This window comes from Pelophylax lessonae (genome assembly GCF_965119305.1).
Source record: "Pelophylax lessonae genome assembly, chromosome: 5".
NCBI classification, from domain to species: Eukaryota; Metazoa; Chordata; class Amphibia; order Anura; family Ranidae; genus Pelophylax; species Pelophylax lessonae.
This window is the reverse complement of record NC_138772.1, coordinates 66,150,197-66,169,919: the sequence shown is the minus strand read 5'-3', so window position 1 is coordinate 66,169,919 and position 19,723 is coordinate 66,150,197. Positions and strand designations below refer to the sequence as shown.

Sequence of the window (19,723 nt, the reverse complement as noted above, 5' to 3'; positions counted from 1 at the left end):
GCTTCTTTGATTGACAGCAGTGGGAGCCAATCAGGAGAAAGAGGCCCGGACGTCTGAGGCACTCGTAGACATCGCTGGATAGAGAGGGGGCTCAGGGAAGTATTAGGGGGGCTGAGGTGACCTGCTGCACACAGACTTTTTATCCTAATGCATACACTTCCTCATCAAGGCCCCCCTGTATAGTGCAATCCTAACGCTAGTCTCTTTAGTACCTACCATTACCTTTCTAGCCTCTTCCAAATTCTCTTCTGTTCCTGAATTATTTCGCTGTGCAGTGATGTGCAGTGTTATTTTTCAGCCACACAGCGTTTTACTTTTAGGCTAAAAAGTAAAATTTTGGTCTTATCTGACTATAGCACCTTCTTCCACATGTTTGCTGTGTCCCCCACATTGCTTCTCGCAAACTACACACGGGACTTCTTATGGCTTTCTTTCAACAACGGCTTTCTTCTTCCACTCTTCCATAAAAGCCAGATTTGTGGAGTGGACGACTAATAGTTGTCCTGTGGACAGATTCTTCCACCTGAGCTGTGGATCTCTGCAGCTCCTCCTGAGTTACCATGGGCCTCTTGGCTGCTTCTCTGATTAATGCTCTCCTTGCCTGGCCTGTCAGTTTAGGTGGACGGCCATGTCTTGATAGGTTTGCAGTTGTGTCATACTCTTTCTATTTTTGGATGCTCCGCGAGATATTCAAAGCTTTGGATATTTTCTTATAACCTAACCCTGCTTTAAATTGCTCCACAACTTTATCCCTGACCTGGTGTGTTCCTTGGCCTTCAAGATGCCGTTTGTTCACTAAGGTTCTCTAACAAACCTCTGAGGGCTTCACAGAACAGCTGTATTTATACTGAGATTAAATTACACACATGTGAACTCTATTTACTAATTAGGTGATTTCTAAGGGAATTGGTTCCACTAGATTTTAGTTAGGGGTATCAGAGCAAAGGGGGCTGAAATGCATGCCACACTTTTCACATACTGTATTTATTTGTAAAAAAAAATTAAAACCATTTAGCATTTTCCTTCCGCTTCACAATTATGTGATACCTTGTGTTGGTCTATCACATAAAATCCATGTTTTTGGTTGTAACATGACAAAATGTGGAAAATTTCAAGGGCTATTAATACTTTTTCAAGGCACTGTAGCTAATTTTGTTGAAAACAAAAGACACAGGTCCATCCAGTTTAGACCCCGTTCACACTGGGGCGACCTGGTCGCCTGACAGGTCGCCTGCCATAGAGAAGCTGTGGACCCGTTCTAATAGGAGCGACACAAGTCGCTCCGACTTAGAAAAAGGGTCCGGAGCTTCTTTGGGGCGACCTGGAGCGACCTGCATTGACTTCAATGATATCAAGTCCGTGCCGGCCGCTCCGAGGTCGCGGTGCGGGCTACGCACCGCGACCTGTAAAGTCGCCCCGGCAAGTAGCGTCACCCCAGTGTGAACGGGGTCTAAATCTACAGACAAAAGAAAAAAACAAAAAAAATACAAACAAAACACACAAATCGAAGGCAAAAAAAACCTACATAAAGCATGACCCAATTTGCTCCAGTGGGGGGAAAAAAATTATTCCTGATCCCCAAGACGCAATCGAAAATTCCCTGGATCAACTTTATCTATAAACATTAGTATCTAGTTATATTCTGTGCATTTAGAAACAAATCCAGACCTTTTAAAAAAAAAACTCTTCTGAGCTGGCCAGAACCAGCTCTTGAGGGAATCTTTTCCACATTTTCACTGCTCTTACTGTAAAAAAAGCCTTTGCATATTTGGAGGTTAAATCTCTTTACCTCTGGATGTAAAGAATGCCTCCTTGTCCTCTGAGATCACCCTAAAATGAATAACTCTACACCAAGTTAACTATATGGACTACTTATATATTTATACATGTTGATCATATGAACAATACAAATTGAGGCTGCGCTAATCCATACAAAAGATGTGTCTACTAACGTGCCAGCGTGCTGGTAATTAAATGAAGAAAAAGTAAATAAATAAATAAAATGTGCTAGTAAATATAAATATTCCAATGCGGTAAAATAGACAAGTATTCAAGAGTGTCACACAGACCCTGTGGAGATATATGTGACTCCAAACAATAATGATGAATAATAAAATAGTGAATAAATAGCATAAAAACGTGGTGCATTAAGGTGATAAAGGTGAACAGTGTATCATATCCAATTTATATAAGTTAGATGAATAAATAAATAAATATAGTGGAAATAGTCTTATAAATAAAGTCCATCAATATACAGTATATGTTGATCATATTCCCCCTTAATCTCCTCTCCTTGTATATGACTGGATATATCCAACCGTCTGGAATTCTATGTTCTAGCTTTCTGGGCACCATGTCTGAAACTCAAAATTTTTATGAGGTGGGCTGCCAGGTCTTTCGTCACAGTTAACAAAATAAAATCCCGTTACGATGCCTGTTCTGAGATGAGACCTTTACTTCTAAAACTTTAAAACAGCGAACAGGTTTACTCTAATATCACATTACAGGAAGATAATTGTTCTAATTCCTAATGGCCACCTAGCTCTTGAAGTCAATGGTTATTAGTATTGGCCGGCCATGGCTCTCACCAAGGAGACAACCTGCCTGAAGATTGTATGTTTGTGAGTCTTTTCCCTGTTTTTGTCCCACAGTACCAAAATGTATAGATAGATAAACTGGTTTTTGACCCTTCATTATGAAGGTGTGCCTGTGGTAGCAGTATTACGTTGTATGTCCTCCTCTGGCTGTAGAGTATGTCTGTGATATCAAAATGAATTATTTTGTTTCTTTCACAGTACTATGTGGAGGCATCTATAACGCAACATCTGCCGTAACAACAATGACATCCCCAGAGTCCTATCCGCCATTCACATCTTGTGTCTGGACCATCGATTCTCCACCACAGGAGAGCGTAAAGCTGACAATTCAGAACTTTAACCTCCCGCCTGGTCTGGACTGTTCTGAGAATTATCTGGAGATCTCAGACTTACCTGTGGTACTTCAGTTTCTTCTTTTTTTATGAAAACAAAACTACAAGTATGATGTGGTCATTCCACACTTTCTTTGAACTGCTGATGTCCTGGGTGCCCGGTGCCCACTTGGGATGCTTTCTGCATGGAGTTTGCATGTTTTTTCATTGTCTGTGTGAATTTCTCCAGGGCACTCCCATAATAGTCATGGTGTATGATTTGGGTAGAGACATTAGATACTGACTAATGAGGAATAAAACAGATAAAGATAATCCAAAATCAAAGAAGGTGAGATCAGATTTGTGGTTTCAGACCCCGTTCACACAGGGGCGATGCTACTTGCTGGGGGCGACCTCGGCGCAACATGCACGGACTTCATATAATTGAAGTCAATGCAGGTCGCCTCCAGGTCACCCCAAAGTAGTACAGGACCCTTTTTCTAAGTCGGAGCGACTTGTGTCGCTCCTATTAGAACGGCTCCTGTGCTAATCTATGGCAGGCGACCCACCACGACTTGTCAGGCGACCAAGTCGCCTGACAAGTCGCGCTAGTGTGAATGGGGACTTGGTGCTACATCAAATATTCTAATTAGGTGCAATTGCAAAACAAATCACTTTAAAGCTGTGCTGTAGGCAAACCGTGAAACACGTACAGTATTTGAGAGCTGGTTTGCCAACCAAAGGATTTGTACTTGTCCATCCAGTTGTAAGATTTACATTGCAATGCCACATAACACACCACAGCCTTGTCTGGCAGCTGCTGGTGTCACCAGAAATGTGTGGACTGCCACAGAGAATATTAGACATAAATACCGAATAAAATTTATTTAAAAAATAAGTGAACAACATAAATGTAAACGCACCTTCAAAATGCCAAACTGAGTAAAACAAACAAATAGTGACACACAATGAACAACTGCCTAAGAGCCCATTCACACTACCGCGACTTGTCAGGCGACTGGTCAGCCTGACAAGTCGCGGTCCATGCAGTGCTACGGAAACCGTTCTAATAGGAGCGACTCAAGTTGCTCAGACTTAGAAAGTAGTTCCTGTACTACTTCGGGCGACATCGGAGCGACTTGCATTGACATTCATTATATGAAGTCCGTGCAAGTTGTGCCGAAGTCGCGGTGCACACGACTTCACAGGTCGCCCCCGAAGTCGTGCCGCGGTAGTGTGAACCGGCACTAAACCAAATATATACAGAAAATAGGGAATGCAAAGCGTAACGGAAACAAAGCCAAGGTCATACACAGGAGATCAAACAGAGGGAGCTGGGAGCAACACAGGACGGGGAGAGGGTAACAGGAGATGGAGAGAGCAGTTGGGAAGGGATGAGGCTGCAGGGTCAGGATCAGGGTCCAGATACAGGATCGCAGGTCAGGGGCACATGGAGACAACACCAAGGCAGGAATGAAGAGCATGCACAGGGTTTAAATACACATCCTGCAACAAGCATCAGGTGATGACATTACATGAGATGATCTTCTGGCTGCTGAGAGACACCCGCTGGTGGACACTGGAACTGCAGCCTATGGATCTGGGAGCCACAGTCCCACCAGCAGATGAGCCCTTTCCTGACAGCAGCACAACTGACGAACAGGTGAAAGCAAAAAAGGAACCGCCACGTGCCACATCCTAAATTATTTTGAACCAATAGAAACTTGCAGTATCATTTCCTGCCAATATATGAACTTTAATGGCACCAACATTAGACAGACACAATCGCCTATAAAAATATAACAATCTTTTTTTACAATAGGTAATAAAAAAAACACCACTGCGTATACAGAATATTAAAATTATATATGTTCAAATACTGCTGATGTATAGACATGGACACCAATATGACCACAACAGAAGCACCTTTCTCTTGTACAGTGTATCATATAACCTGTAGGTGGAGGTGTTAGGGTCCTCATCTACTTATCAACGTGTTTTTGTAGTGGGGTTGACTTCAGGGTCCATCAGCACACACTCTGTCCAGGTGCTGATAACCAGGCATCTCGTTAATATCAGATCAGAATTAAATTCTCCCTCATTTCAGCATGTTAGTTGAATGCTGAGAGGGGGAAGGGGCAGGGGCGTAACTACAGGGGTTGCAGGGGTTGCAATTGCAACCGGGCCCTATGCTCCAGGGGGCCCATGCAGCTCCTCTGTACACCTGAATAGGAGGGGCGGCGGGGGCAGCATGTAGAGAAATCACTGTCCTCCTTTTTCCTTCTGTAGCCACAGGAGGAAAATGGAGGAGATTGGTTCCTCTGTATGCTGCCCCCGCCACTCCTCCTATCCAGTTCACTTCTGTTCTGCTGTCTCTGGGCCCCTGTGTGCTCCCCTGGTCCCCCCCCCCCGCCCCACTATTCTCCCTCCCCTCTCCTGCCGGCTGCTGCAGGGGATGTGTCACAATAGAGAACCAGGAAGGGGTCGGTAAATATGTAATTTACCAGCTCCTTCCTTTTCTGAATGGACAGAGTCATAGTCAGTGACATTGTAAAAAAATAAATAAAATGATAAAAAATAATACAATTAAAATACCAAAAAATAAAAACTACTGACACTAGTGGGTGAACTTCCAGGATCGCAAAGGTCACACTTGCAACAGAGCCCTGGCATTCCACCACTGTGGGGAGTCACCAAGATGGCAGGAAAGGGGGCCCACTGCAGAACTTGTGAAAGAGTCCTGCTGCAGGACCATGATAAAGGGCCCCATTACAAGAGTAAAGGGCCCCGGGATCAGTGGGAAGAGCCCCAGGCTTGAAGGGAAGGGCTCCGGCCAGGGGTCCGGGGGGCCCTTTATGGTTTCTTGCACTGGGGCCCTGAAGGTTCTAGTTATGCCTCTGGGGGGGCACTTTGCTACTTTGCTTAAAGTGACAGCAGAGAAGGCAGAGCTTTCCTTACATTTCAGGGCTCGTGTGATGTCATACACCTCAAGTTCATAGGATTGGCCAAATATGTTAACAACAGGCCAAGGGGCGAACTTATAAAATATAGAGTATAGATTTTGGTTTTCACTCTGACTGGTTATGCTGCATGTTTGCTCTAAATGTAAGCGAAGGACCCTGTCTTCAGGTGGAGTGTCCTTTGGGAAGGATTAAAGTTACTGACGCCGATCTTTCATTGTTATCCCACCATAAGCCAAGGACTACAACCTGAAAAGTTGAGTGCTAGCCTGTCGCACCTTCTATGGCTTTCCAGTTGTTTAGGAACTACAATTATCATCGTGCCTAGTCATGTCTGTGAATGTCAGAGTTTTACAATGCCTCATGGAACGTGTAGTTCTGCAACAGCTGGAGGGTCGTAGCTTGGAGATTCCTGTTCTAGGGGGTCGCCCTGGACTACATAGAGAGGAGGAGTGCTATATGTATGAGCAATATGAGGCTGCATATGAGTAATGCAGCCATAAACAGCTAGACATTTAGTATTTTCAGATAAAGATAACCAATGGCACCCACCATATTTCTCTTATGACAGGTTTCCTTTAATACAAACCTGTGTGCATTAGGCCTTGCTTACACTACAGCTGTAATGAGATGCTTGGTAGGTGGTTCTAACCCCAGATGCCAGAAAAACACTGAGGAAAGATTTACTACAGGAGTTGAGAATCTTCCCTCAAGAAATCGAGTAAAGACCTTCTTCAATCTTCCAAGCATGTGAAAAGCAAATTCCTGTTTATTTAAATCATCTGCACATAATTGGGTAATCAAAGTGTACACAACTACCATTTATTGGGTGAGGATCCTTAAGTAAATTAACCATATACACAGTGCTGTATTTTGGCCTAGGCCAACAAGGCCCAGGCCTAGGGCGGCACTTTGCATGGGGGCAGCAAAAAAGCTGCCCCCCTCCACCTGAGACACTTTTGGCCACTGGTTGCTAGAGCTGCCTCTCCCACCTCTCTCTCTCTCTCACCCCCCTCCTCTCTCTCTCTCTCACCCCTCCTTTCTCTCCCAACCCTCCTTTCTCTCACACCCCCTCTTCTCTCTCACACCCCCTCTCTTTCTCTCATTCCCCTCTTTCTCCCTCCCTCCTCCCCCCCTCTCTCTCCCCCCCTCACCCACCCCCTCTCTCTATCCCACCTTCTCTTACTCCCCCTCTCGTTAGATTTCAGGGGTTCATGCTGGGACTTGGAGTCCTTCAATTTTGTAGGGAGTCACATCCGTTAAAAAGGAAGGAGTGGGGCAAATTTACATAGGAGTCGGAAGGGGGGGAGGGCGCCCAATTTTAGTCTTGCCTAGGGCAGCACAAAACCAAAATACACCACTGCATATACAGTATACAAGCCATTGAACCAAGTAGCTGAGTACATGTTGGTGGTTGGGTGCATATTGGCACACTGGCATGAACATTGAATGTAGCTTTCCTGTCATAGCTACCTGTTGCCTTCCCTTGGAAAAGCAGCCATTGGACATTTTTCATATCTATTAGCAGTGCAAATGTGTCCTTTTATTTATACATGAAGACTGCTCTGAATGTATGCTCTTTGTTTTCATGTCTTATTTATGCAGATTTGACGTGCCTCTTCAATTTCTCTATCTGTAGGGTGACTTTGGACAAGTCCAGAAATTCTGCGGTAACGAAACTATTAAAATACCTGACTTTTACTCCTTTGGACGTACAGCTGTCATTACATTTAAGTCACAAGAATACACGCCTGGCAATATGCTCATCTTTACCTATCAAGTCGCTAGTAAGTCTCTTCTTCTAAATGTTCATTAGCAGTTTTTTTTTTCCAGATGTATAAGAAAATAGCACAATAATGTTTTATAAAACATATTTGTGTATTACTTCAATCACAATTATCACTTCACGACTGCCTTAATATTATTATTATAATACAGGATTTATATTGCGCCAACAGTTTGCGCAGTGCTTTACAACATTACGGCAGACAGTACAGTTACAATACAATTTAATACAGGAGGAATCAGAGGGCCCTTCTCATTAGTGCCTACAATCTAGTAGAGAGGCCCTATAGCAGTTTTACTATATATACTGTACGTGATCCTGCACTTCCGGGTAGCTCACTCCTTCTGTGATCATGCACAGTGGGAGCCTATCAGCCGGCACAGTGGACTCGATGTCTGCTGGCACCTGCTAATCATTTGCTACAGAGGCAGAATGGCAGTCTGCCTATGTAGACAAGGCAGATTGCCGTTCTGTCATTAGGGAAGGCACTGATCCTGTGTTCCTGTAAAGGAGGGGCATGGATTCATGCCTTCCCCTAGTAAAAGCACCTCCCACACAGTACACAAACACTGGCTAGGCACACAGTTAATCCTTTGATCACCCCTGATGTTAACCCCTTCCCATACTTTATTATATATATATATCATATATATCCTTTATATCATTAGTACAGTGACAGTGCATATTTTTATCACTGTTTTAGTGTCACTGATTCCCAAAAAAATGGCAAAGGCGTCAGTGTCCACAATATCGCTGTTCTGCTATAAGTCGCCCCCATTACTAGTAAAAAAATATATATAAACTCCACATATATATATATATATATATATATATATATATATATATATATATATATATATATATATATATATACCATAGTTTGTAGATGCTATATCTTTTGCGCAAACCAATTAATATACGCTTACTGGGATTTTTTTTTGCCAAACAATGAAGCACAATACATATTGGCCTAAACTGATGAAGAAAGTCGATTTTTTTGGATATGTTTTATAGCAGAAAGTAAAAAATACTGTTTTTTTTTCAAAATTGTCTTTTTTTGTTTAAAGCACAAAAAAAATTAAAAACGGAGAGGTACCACCAAAAGAAAGCCCTATTTGTGGGAAAAAAGGACATACATTTTATTTAGATACAGCGTCGCTTAAAGTAATGGTCAGTTAAAGTAACACCAAAAAATGGCCTGGTCAGGAAGAGGGGTAAATCTTCCAGTGCTGAAGTGTACCTCTGGGTGATCTCTGTAAATTGCAGGGATTTTAACAAACTTTGTTGCAGATTCCAAACTTTTGTTATTGTGGAGAAATCATGTGTGTTTGTCTGTGTCCTTGTGGGAAAGTGAGTCTAATGGGAGTGGTTTCATAATTATCAGACAGCAGCTACATCTGCAGGGCTCTAATGACGAAAGCTGCTGGGCCTGCATCCCTTTAGACCTGATTTCCTATGGGAAATATCTCACCAAAAATTACATTTTTGTTGCAGGGGGTGCCTGAATTCTGACTTGTCTCTTAGTGAGCCAATCACACAAGCAGGAAATGATGTTTCTAGGGTGTGGTCCGTACATATTCTGTGTATAGAACACCTGCAGGTAGCCATATTGAATTGCATTTTCAGAACATTACAGAGCTTTAGATTAAAAAATACAATATGACTTGTGTTGATATGGTATGCGCTATATTATTTTTTCGGTATTTGCTGTTTTTTTCCCCACAAAAGTGAAGTTAGCATTTAAAGCAGCCTTTCTCAACTTTTTCAACACAGAGGAGCCATTGAAATAACTTTCCAGTCTCAAGGAACCCCTGCTAAAAGTTACTCTATCTACCACTCCTGATAAATAGTTACATAGCTACATAGTTAGTGGGGGTTGAAAAAAGACATCAGTCCATCCAGTTCAACCTATGATGAGTATGTGTGTTTGCAGTTAACAGTACATTGTATACCCCTATACGTTGTGGTCGATAAGGTGCCCATCTAATAGTTTTTTGAAACTATCGATGCTCCCGGTTGATACCACTGTTTGTGGAAGAGAATTCCACATCCTTACCGCTTTGACACTGAAGAACCCTTTATGCAGTTTAAGGTTAAACCGCTTCTGTTCTAATTTTAGTGAATGGCCATGTGTTTTTTAAATTCCCTTTCACTGAAAAGTTTGTTCCCTATGCTAGGGTCGCCAGTACGGTATTTATACATTGATATCATATCCCCTCTCAAGTGTCTCTTCTCCAGAGAGAATAAGTTCAATGCTTGTAGTCTTTCCTCATAGCTGATGTCCTCCATTCCCTCTAATTATCTTTGTTGCCCTTCTCTGGACACTCTCCAGTTCCAGCACATCCTTCCTGAGGATGGGTGCCCAGAACTGGATGGCATACTCGAGATGTGGCTGGACCAGAGTCTTGTAGAGTGGGAGCACAATCGTTTTATCTCTGGAGTAAATCCCCTTTTTTATACATGCCAGTATTCTGTTGGCTTTGCTTGCAGCAGCTTGGCATTGCATGCCATTGCTGAGCTTGTTGTCTACTAAGACCCCCAGGTCCTTTTCCATCTTAGATTCTCCCAGAGGTTCTCCACTTAGCGAGTAACTTGTGTTCGTATTTCTGGCACCCAAGTGCATTACCTTACATTTTTCAACATTAAACCTCATTTGCAATGTGTGACGAGACCCTTGCTCGCTCTGTCCGCTCTCCCGACACTCCTCTGTTTCTAGTGAGTCAGCTTGCAGATCGAAACATCTGAAGGTTCGGTCAACCAAGGATCGGAGATCCGAACTACAGCTATGTGCCGTCCGGAATCCATTAGAACACACACCAGGCAGGCTGTATGTAAGTTCAAACAGGAAGACAATTTATTGGAAGAACACAGCACACTTTTATACAGAATTTGGAACATCCTTCCCCCAACAACCGCTTTCCCATTGGTCAATTGCACAGTACCTGCAGTTCCCCATAAGGTCCTCTCCAGCCATGCAAATGAGGGCTTGAAAATGAGTCAGCAGTGATTGGTCGGATAGCTTGACCAGAAGGACTGCCATGTGCAAGGAGACAGAAGCCCCAGGGGGCAATCAATGTACACAATAGCCAGACACAGAACAATGGTTCCCTAACGAGCCCTTAATACACATAACTCTGAGTGTCAATACATCCCTTAGCAGACAGCAGGTGAATTCATTAGCACACCCGACAATAGGTGAATGGAGAGCCACCTCAGACAGTCCGTCTCCTCATTGAACTTCCTGGAATGACCATATTAGGAGTGGTACTTCCTGTCCAGAGACCTCATGGCAAATGGGAACAAATAACCTTGCTGACAAATATGAAGCAATTCAAACCATCACCCATCTGTCCTTAATTCCAGTGACGGTGAACACCGTCACACAATGTAGTTGCCCAACCCATTATTTTGTTCAGGTCTTCTTGTAAGGTTTCCTCATCCTGTGAAGATATTGCCCTGCATAGCTCAGTATCATCTGTAAATACTGAGATTGTGCTAGTCATCCCATCCTCCAGATCATTTATTAATAAATTGAACAGGATTGGTCCCAGGACAGATCCTTGGGGGACCCCACTTTCCACACTCTACCAATTTGAGTACTCCCCATTTTTCACCACCCTCTGGACTCACACCTGAAGCCAGTTGTCAATCCAGGTACTCACCCTATAGTCCGTACCTACATACCTTAGTTTGTATAGTAAGCGTTTGTTGGGAACTCTATCAAATGCCTTTGCAAAGTCCAGACACATTCTTCATGAATCCATGCTGAATACTACTAATGATACCATTTTTATTACTAAAATCTTGTATATAGTCCCTTATCATCCCCTCCAATAGCTTGCAGACTATCGATGTTAGGCTAACCGGCCTGTAGTTCCCAGGGATATATCTCGGCCCTTTTTTAAATATTGGTGCCACGTTGGCTTTTCTGCAATCAGCTGGTACCATTCCCGATAGTAGACTGTCCTTAAAAATTAGGAACAATGGTCTGGCTATCACCTGGCTGAGTTCCTTAAGGACCCGCAGGTGTAAGCCATCTAGTCCCAGTGACTTATTTATGTTAAGTTTTTTGAGTCTAGTTCTGAGTCTGTCTTCTGTTAACCATGAGGATGTTCCTGTGACGTGTTATTAACTTTAACATTACAGTCTAGGTTACTGTATCACCCCAAATCTTTTGTGAAGACTGAGGAGAAGAATTGTTTCAGAACCTTTGCCTTTTCTCTGTCCTTTATAGCCAGATTTCCTTCATTATCCTTTATGGGGCCAATATGTTCTGGCCTCACTTTCTTACTATTTATGTACTTAAAGAATTTCTTGGGGTTTTTCTTACTCTCTTCTGCTATGTGCCTTTCGTGTTCTATCTTAGCCGCCTTTATTGTGCACTTACATTTTAATGCATTCTTTTTAGTGCTGGAATGCTGCCAATGACCCCTCTGCTTTGTATTTCTTGAAGGCCTTTTCTTTTGTGTTTATAATCATTTTTACATTGGAGTTTAGCCACCCTGGGTTTCTTTTTGTTTTTTTAAACGTATTCCCTGTCGGAATGCACTGGCCTATACCTTTATTTAGTATGTTCTTAAAGCACTCTCATTTTTCCCCAGTGTTCTTTGTTCCCAGGATTCTATCCAATTTAATATCGTCTACCATAAAGCGCAGTTTAGGAAAATTGGCTCTTTTGAAGTTCAGTATCTTTGTATTATCCTTTTGTTTCCCATTTCTGTGATTTAAACTAAAACTAATTGACCGATGGTCACTGTTTCCTAAGTTGCCCCTTATTTCTTCATCCACAATCAGGTCTGTATTATTCGTAATTAGTAGGTCTAGTAACGCATTGTTTGTCGTTGGTGTGTTCATCATCTGGCCCATGAAGTTGTCCTGCAAAACATTTAGGAAATGGCGAGCCTTAGAGGAATTTGTGGTTCCTTCTGCCCAGTCTATATCTGGATAATTAAAATCCCCCATTATATTGACATTTATTTGGCTGCTAAAAGACCAGTGGGTTTTTTGCGATTTTTTACTGCGTGATTTCAACGGACAATTGCGCGGTCGTGCAACGCTGTACCTAAACTAATTTGACGTCCTTTTTTTCCCACAAACAGAGCTTTCTTTTGGTGGTATTTGATCACCTGTGCGATTTTTTGATCATGCGCTATAAACAAAAAATAGCGTAAATTTTGCAAAAATAACAATATTTTTCACATTTTTTTATATGAAATTCCCCCAAAAAAAATGTAAAAATCAAAATTTTTTAACATTTTCGGCCAATTTGTTTTATGCTACATATGTTTGGTAAAAAAAATCGCAAAAAGCGTATTTTGATTGGTTTGCGCAAAAGTTATCGCGTTTACTAACAAAGGGAAAGATTTTTGTCATTTTTGGTGTTTTTTTTAACGCGTAATGGCGGCGATCTGCGATTTTTTTTCGGTACTGCGACATTGCGGCGGACAGATCGGACCCTTGACTGACATTTTTGACACTTTTGGGGGTACCAGTGACATTACTGCAGTAATCAGTGCTATACAGTGGGTACGGAAAGTATTCAGACCCCCTTAAATTTTTCACTCTTTGTTATATTGCAGCCATTTGCTAAAATAATTTAGGTTCATTCTTCTTCCTCATGAATGTACACATAGCACCCCATACTGACAGAAAAACACAGAATTGTTGACATTGTTGCAGATTTATTAAAAAAGTAAAACTGAAATATCACATGGTCCTAAGTATTCAGACCCTTTGCTTCGACACTCATATATTTAACTCAGGTGCTTTCCATTTCTTCTGATCATCCTTGAGATGGTTCTACACCTTCATTTGAGTCCAGCTGTGTTTGATTATACTGATTGGACTTGATTAGGAAAGCCACACACCTGTCTATATAAGACCTTCCAGATCACAATGCATGTCAGAGCAAATGAGAATCATGAGGTCAAAGGAACTGCCTGAAGAGCTCAGAGACAGAATTGTGGCAAGGCACAGATCTGGCCAAGGTTACAAAAAGATTTCTGCTGCACTTAAGGTCCCTAAGAGCACAGTGGCCTCCATAATCCTCAAATGGAAGACGTTTGGGACGACCAGAACCCTTCCTAGAGATGGCCGTCCGGCCAAACTGAGCTATCGGGGGAGAAGAGCCTTGGTGAGAGAGGTAAAGAAGAACCCAAAGATCACTGTGGCTGAGCTCCAGAGATGCAGTCAGGAGATGGGAGAAAGTTGTAGAAAGTCAACCATCACTGCAGCCCTCCACCAGTCGGGGCTTTATGGCAGAGTGGCCCGACGGAAGCCTCTCCTCAGTGTAAGACACATGAAAGCCCGCATGGAGTTTGCGAAAAAACACCTGAAGGACTCCAAGATGGTGAGAAATAAGATTCTCTTGTGTGATGAGACCAAAATAGAACTTTTTGGCCTTAATTCTAAGCGGTATGTGTGGAGAAAACCAGGCACTGCTCATCACCTGTCCAATACAGTCCCAACAGTGAAGCATGGTGGTGGCAGCATCATGCTGTGGGGGTGTTTTTCAGCTGCAGGGACAGGACGACTGGTTGCAATCGAGGGAAAGATGAATGCGGCCAAGTACAGGGATATCCTGGACAAAAACCTTCTCCAGAGTGCTCTGGACCTCAGACTGAGCCGAAGGTTTACCTTCCAACAAGACAATGACCCTAAGCACACAGCTAAAATAACGAAGGAGTGGCTTCACAACAACTCCGTGACTGTTCTTGAATGGCCCAGCCAGAGCCCTGACTTAAACCCAATTGAGCATCTCTGGAGAGACCTAAAAATGGCTGTCCACCAACGTTTACCATCCAACCTGACAGAACTGGAGAGGATCTGCAAGGAGGAATGGCAGAGGATCCCCAAATCCAGGTGTGAAAGACTTGTTGCATCTTTCCCAAAAAGACTCCTGGCTGTATTAGATCAAAAGGGGGCTTCTACTAAATACTGAGCAAAGGGTCTGAATACTTAGGACCATGTGATATTTCAGTTTTTCTTTTTTAATAAATCTGCAACAATGTCAACAATTCTGTGTTTTTCTGTCAGTATGGGGTGCTATGTGTACATTCATGAGGAAGAAGAATGAACCTAAATGATTTTAGCAAATGGCTGCAATATAACAAAGAGTGAAAAATTTAAGGGGGTCTGAATACTTTCCGTACCCACTGTATATATTCACTGTTACTGCAAAAATGACACTGGCAGGGAAGGGGTTAACTTTATTGGACAGGGAGGGGTTAAGTGTGTCCTAGGGGCGTGCTTCTAACTGTGCAGGGACATTGCTATTGGTGTAAAAACAAAGATCAACGGTTCTACATAGTAGAACCGTCTGATCTTCATTTTTACACAGGGAGAATGACGGGCGGCTTGTTTACATAAGCCGCTCCGCCTTTCTCCCTTCACAGGAGCGATCGTAGTGTGACCGGTGGACATCGAGTCCGCCGGTCACACGCACTGACTTGTCTGTGAACGAGCCGCGGCGGGCTCGCGCCCGCCCGCAATTGGCTCGCAAGTCAGTGACAGGCGAGTGACGTATCCATACGTCACTCTGCCTGGCCGGGGCTGACCGCCGCAGTATGTAGTCGTGTGGCGGTCGGCAACCGGTTAATATGAGGGTCCAGGAACTCAAGCACAGAGATCTCACCATATAGAAGATAAAGAAGAGACTAAAACACAATTACTCTTTAAAGTGTATGCCTTGGACAAAAAACCCATGTACAATAAATAAATAGGCAGTACATGTCCCAATTATTCTGCCAGAAATCCAGTGAGCTTTCAAGACTGTTCACGCGTGTACTCACTTTTGTTGCCAGCGGTTTGGACATTAATGGCTGTGTGTTGAGTTATTTTGAGGGGACAGAAAATTTACACTGTTATACAAGCTGTACACTCACTACTTTACATTGTAGCAAAGTGTCATTACTTCAGTGATGTCACATGAAAAGAGATGGGGAGATGTGGGGATTTTGTGCCAGGAAGGGGTAGGGGAATTTGGGCTAATAGGAGGGATTGGGGGGGGGGGGGTTTGGGGGGAGAAGATTTGTGCTTGGATAGAAAGTTTGAGTAGAAAGGGAGGGAGGATTAAGGTTGGATTTGAGCTGGGGGTGGGGGCAAAGACTTCTGTGCTGGGAGGGGAGATTGAAACTGGGAATTGGTGGAATATGTGCATCATTGTATGGGGAGAACTTTGGCTTGAAGATGGAATTTATCTTTTTTTATGTATGATGGAATGTTTGTGTCCACTAATAATAATTTTCCCATGGGGGGGCGGCTCCCTGGGGGGGCCGTCAGGTAAGCTGTAAGGGGCTCCGTGATTTCTAACAGTGTAAACTGATTCAGTTGGCTAGATTATTAATTAATATTATAGCCACGCGAATACATTTATGTGCATAAGCACAAGTTTAGGCCCATTTATGCATTTACGAGTGTAAATTACTCTGAAAAACTCCCCTCTAAATGCAGGTTTGGGGCATTTTTATACTCCTTAATGCTGCTCTTAAATTGGCCTGTAAATGACTCAATGTGCATATACATTAGATAACCTAGAACTGCTTTCAGAAGTATAAAAAGGCCAGGTGCAGCATTTCTTCGACCCGTGTGCATGAGGCCTAAATACAAAATGGTGACAAAATGTAGAATTCAAAATTGTAGCAAAAATGTACAGTTTACCTGGTAACAAAATGTTGGTATCAAAAAAGCAAGCATACCAAAGTGTAATGACCCTGTTAAAGGGGTTTCATGGTTAGTTAGGTGGTTAAGGGTTAGTGTGGGTGGAAACATGGAGTCTAAGGTGATCGTTAGGGTTACAGAGAGGGTAACTGTCAGTTTAAGATTGCTGGGAAGATTAGTGTTAATGCCTCATGAAGCTTAAACGGTAACTCCACTTTCACGGGGGGAAAAATAGCAACTAAAAAGAAAAATAATATAGCATATACAATTGTGACACAAGTCATATTGAATGTTATTAAAAATTACCTTTCCTTTTCAATCTGCAGCTCTGTAATTTTCTGTAAAATGAAATATGGCTACCTGGAGGTGTTCTGTACACAGAATGTGTACTGAGCGCCCTCCAGAAACATCTTTTCCTGGTGGTGTGATCGGCTCACTGATTTTATCAGAAAGTCTGCACTAAGATACAAGTCAGGTTTTTGGCATCCCTGCAACAAAAATGCAATTTTTGGTGAGATACTCCTAATAGGAAATAATGTCTAAAGGGATGCAGACCCTGCAATTTTTCTGATTGGAGTCCTGCAGGTTCAGCAGTTGGTTGATAATAACCACTCCCATTAGACTCACTGAGCACATGGACACAGAGAAACAAAAAGGGATTTCTTCAGAATAACAAAAGGTAGGAATCTGCAACAAATTTTGTTAAAATTCCTGTAATGTACATGAATTACCCAGAGGGGAATGTTTTTTTTCTCAACCAAATTGGAGCTACTCTTTAAAGCGGTAGTATACCGATTTTTGTGACTTTTACCTACAGGTAAGCCTATAATAAGGCTTACCTGTAGGTACAATCAATATCTCCTAAACCTGCACGTTTTAGGAGATATTTGCCCTGCATGCTGACGTCTGCGGCGCATGCGCTCTGAAGGTTCGGCGGACCTTCAGAGCTGCTTGCCGGATCTTGCTGGAAAGTGACGTGCGCGGGAGTGACGTCATCGCGACTCCGGCCACTCACAGCGCCGGAGCCGCCGAACCCGGAAGAGACGCCGAGGGAGCATGTCAGCTCCCACAGCATTGTCCGGGGGTCCGTGTCGGGGCTTTGTTTTAAGGTAAGTATTTCATAATGAGCTAGTATGCGATGCATACTAGCTCATTATGCCTTTGTCTTGCAGGCTTTTTTTTTTTTTTTTCAGTATACAACCCCTTTAAGTGTGAGTGTTAAGGTTACAGTGAGGTTAAACTATAAGTTTTGGGTCACTGGGAGGGTTAGTGTCACGGGAAGGTTAGATGTGAGTGTTATTGTTACAATGAGGGTTAGAGTCTCCATGCATTGACACCTAATATATTGTCAATCAATGCTTAGGTAATAACATTATCCTTTTGTCTACCACAGACTGCAGCCGAGAATATAATCAACCATTTGGATATTTGAAAAGTCCAGGTTGGCCGGAGAATTATCCAAGTAGGATAGAATGTACAACAATCCTCCGCGCTCCGGACGGCCACTCCATAGCTCTCTTCTTCAATGCCTTTCATCTTGAACCATCATACTCTACGTGTACTGACTACCTTGAAGTAGGTGTCTGTTATATATCACTGCATACCTGGACATTTATATTTAACACTTTGCTTATTGCTGATAAAAACTAGTTCAAGCTCAGTCCTCATGACTACACTAACTGAATTAAAAAGGAAAATCTGATTGATAACAGTTCTGCCCTTTCATTTACTGTTCAGGATTAAAAACCTTTGTGATTAAATTCTGTCTATGCTGCCCTTAGCATCTAGGTTCTCTATATCGTAATACTGGCCATAGATATGAGATGCAGGTCAGAAGATCTGATTGCTGCAGCATCTTTAATGACTGTCATAAGCAAGTTGGATCCGTTTGGATGAGGGCACATGTTTATGTACTGTTCACTGCTGGTACTGTCTTAGTAGTCTTAGTAGCTGGTCCTAGTAGCTGGTACTGTCTTAGTAGTCTTAGTAGCTGGTCCTAGTAGCTGGTACTGTCTTAGTAGCTGGTCCTAGTAGCTGGTACTGTCTTGGTAGTCTTAGTAGCTGATCCTAGTAGCTGGTACTGTCTTAGTAATCTTAGTAGCTGGTACTGTCTTAGTAATCTTAGTAGCTGATCCTAGTAGCTGGTACTGTCTTAGTAGCTGGTCCTAGTAGCTGGTACTGTCTTAGTAGTCTTAGTAGCTGGTCCTAGTAGCTGGTACTTTCTTAGTAGTCTTAGTAGCTGGTCCTAGTAGCTGGTACTTTCTTAGTAGTCATAGTAGCTGGTCCTAGTAGCTGGTACTGTCTTAGTAGTCTTAGTAGCTGGTCCTAGTAGCTGGTCCTAGTAGCTGGTACTGTCTTAGTAATCTTAGTAGCTGGTCCTAGTAGCTGGTACTGCCTTAGTAGTCTTAGTAGCTGGTCCTAGTAGCTGGTAGTGTCTTAGAGGAAGTGACCCTTATTGCCTAGAATGGATGAAATCAAAGTTATATGTCTGCAGGTTTGAAAAGGTTTACAAATGTAGTAAATAAACTGTATAGGAGAGTTTAAGGGATGGTGTCATAGAAGGAGTCACAAGTCTCTTTGTGGTTCAGGAAGCATGACACCCTCTCCCCTTTCTCTTGTTTGGTTGGGTATACTGTTAAAGTAGCTCTATATATACTCCCCCACACTGCCACCAATAACAAATTGGTGTTGATTTATGAAAACTGGAGAGTGCAAATTCTGGTGCAGCTGTGCAAATGAATCAGCATCCAGTTTTTTTTTTGTCAAAGCTTAATTGAACAAGCTGAAGTTAGAAGCTGATTGGCTACCATTCCGAGCTACAACAGATTTTGCACTCTCCAGTTTTAGTAAATCAACCCTACTGTATCTGTATCTTTTTACTGTAATGATCACATGACGAGGGGTAATTATTGTAGAAAAATGTATCATCATGTAGGTGTGTCTAGAGAGCAGTATGATGTTTAAATATAGTCTATACTCAGAATAATTGAAGACAGACAAGGCACATCAAGTAGCATTTTCAGAAGGAAATCATCAATGTACGTTCTATAGTACTTTTATGACAGGTGAGCTTTGAAGTGGTCGTATCCCCCCAAAAAAAAAAAAAAAAAACAAACCCTGCAAGACAATGGCATAATGTGCTAGTATGCATCGCCCCCCCCCCCCCCCGACACGGTCGCCCGGACACCGTTGAGGCAGCTGGCATGATCCCTCTGCATCTCTTCAGGGTTCGTTGGCTCCGGCACTGTGAGCAGGGGCATAACTACAGGGGTTGCAGGGGTTGCAATTGCAACCAGGCCCCGTGCTGTGCGGCTCCCCTGTTCACCTGGATAGGAGGGGCGATGGGGGCAGCATGTAGAGAAATCACTGTCCCCCTTTTTTCCTCCTGTAGGTGCAGGAGGAAAATGGAGG

The 19,723-nt window shown here is 42.8% G+C and overlaps 1 protein-coding gene across 1 annotated transcript in view; it reads left to right on the top strand.

The window, feature by feature from the left end:
- CUBN (cubilin) overlaps positions 1–19,723 on the top strand; it is a 439,455-nt gene that overhangs the window by 398,664 nt on the left and 21,068 nt on the right. The window contains exons 62-64 of the mRNA XM_082257511.1: positions 2,796–2,995; positions 7,508–7,655; positions 17,706–17,887. Coding sequence (XP_082113637.1) covers positions 2,796–2,995; positions 7,508–7,655; positions 17,706–17,887 — 530 coding nt within the window. The remainder of the gene's footprint in view (positions 1–2,795; positions 2,996–7,507; positions 7,656–17,705; positions 17,888–19,723) is intronic.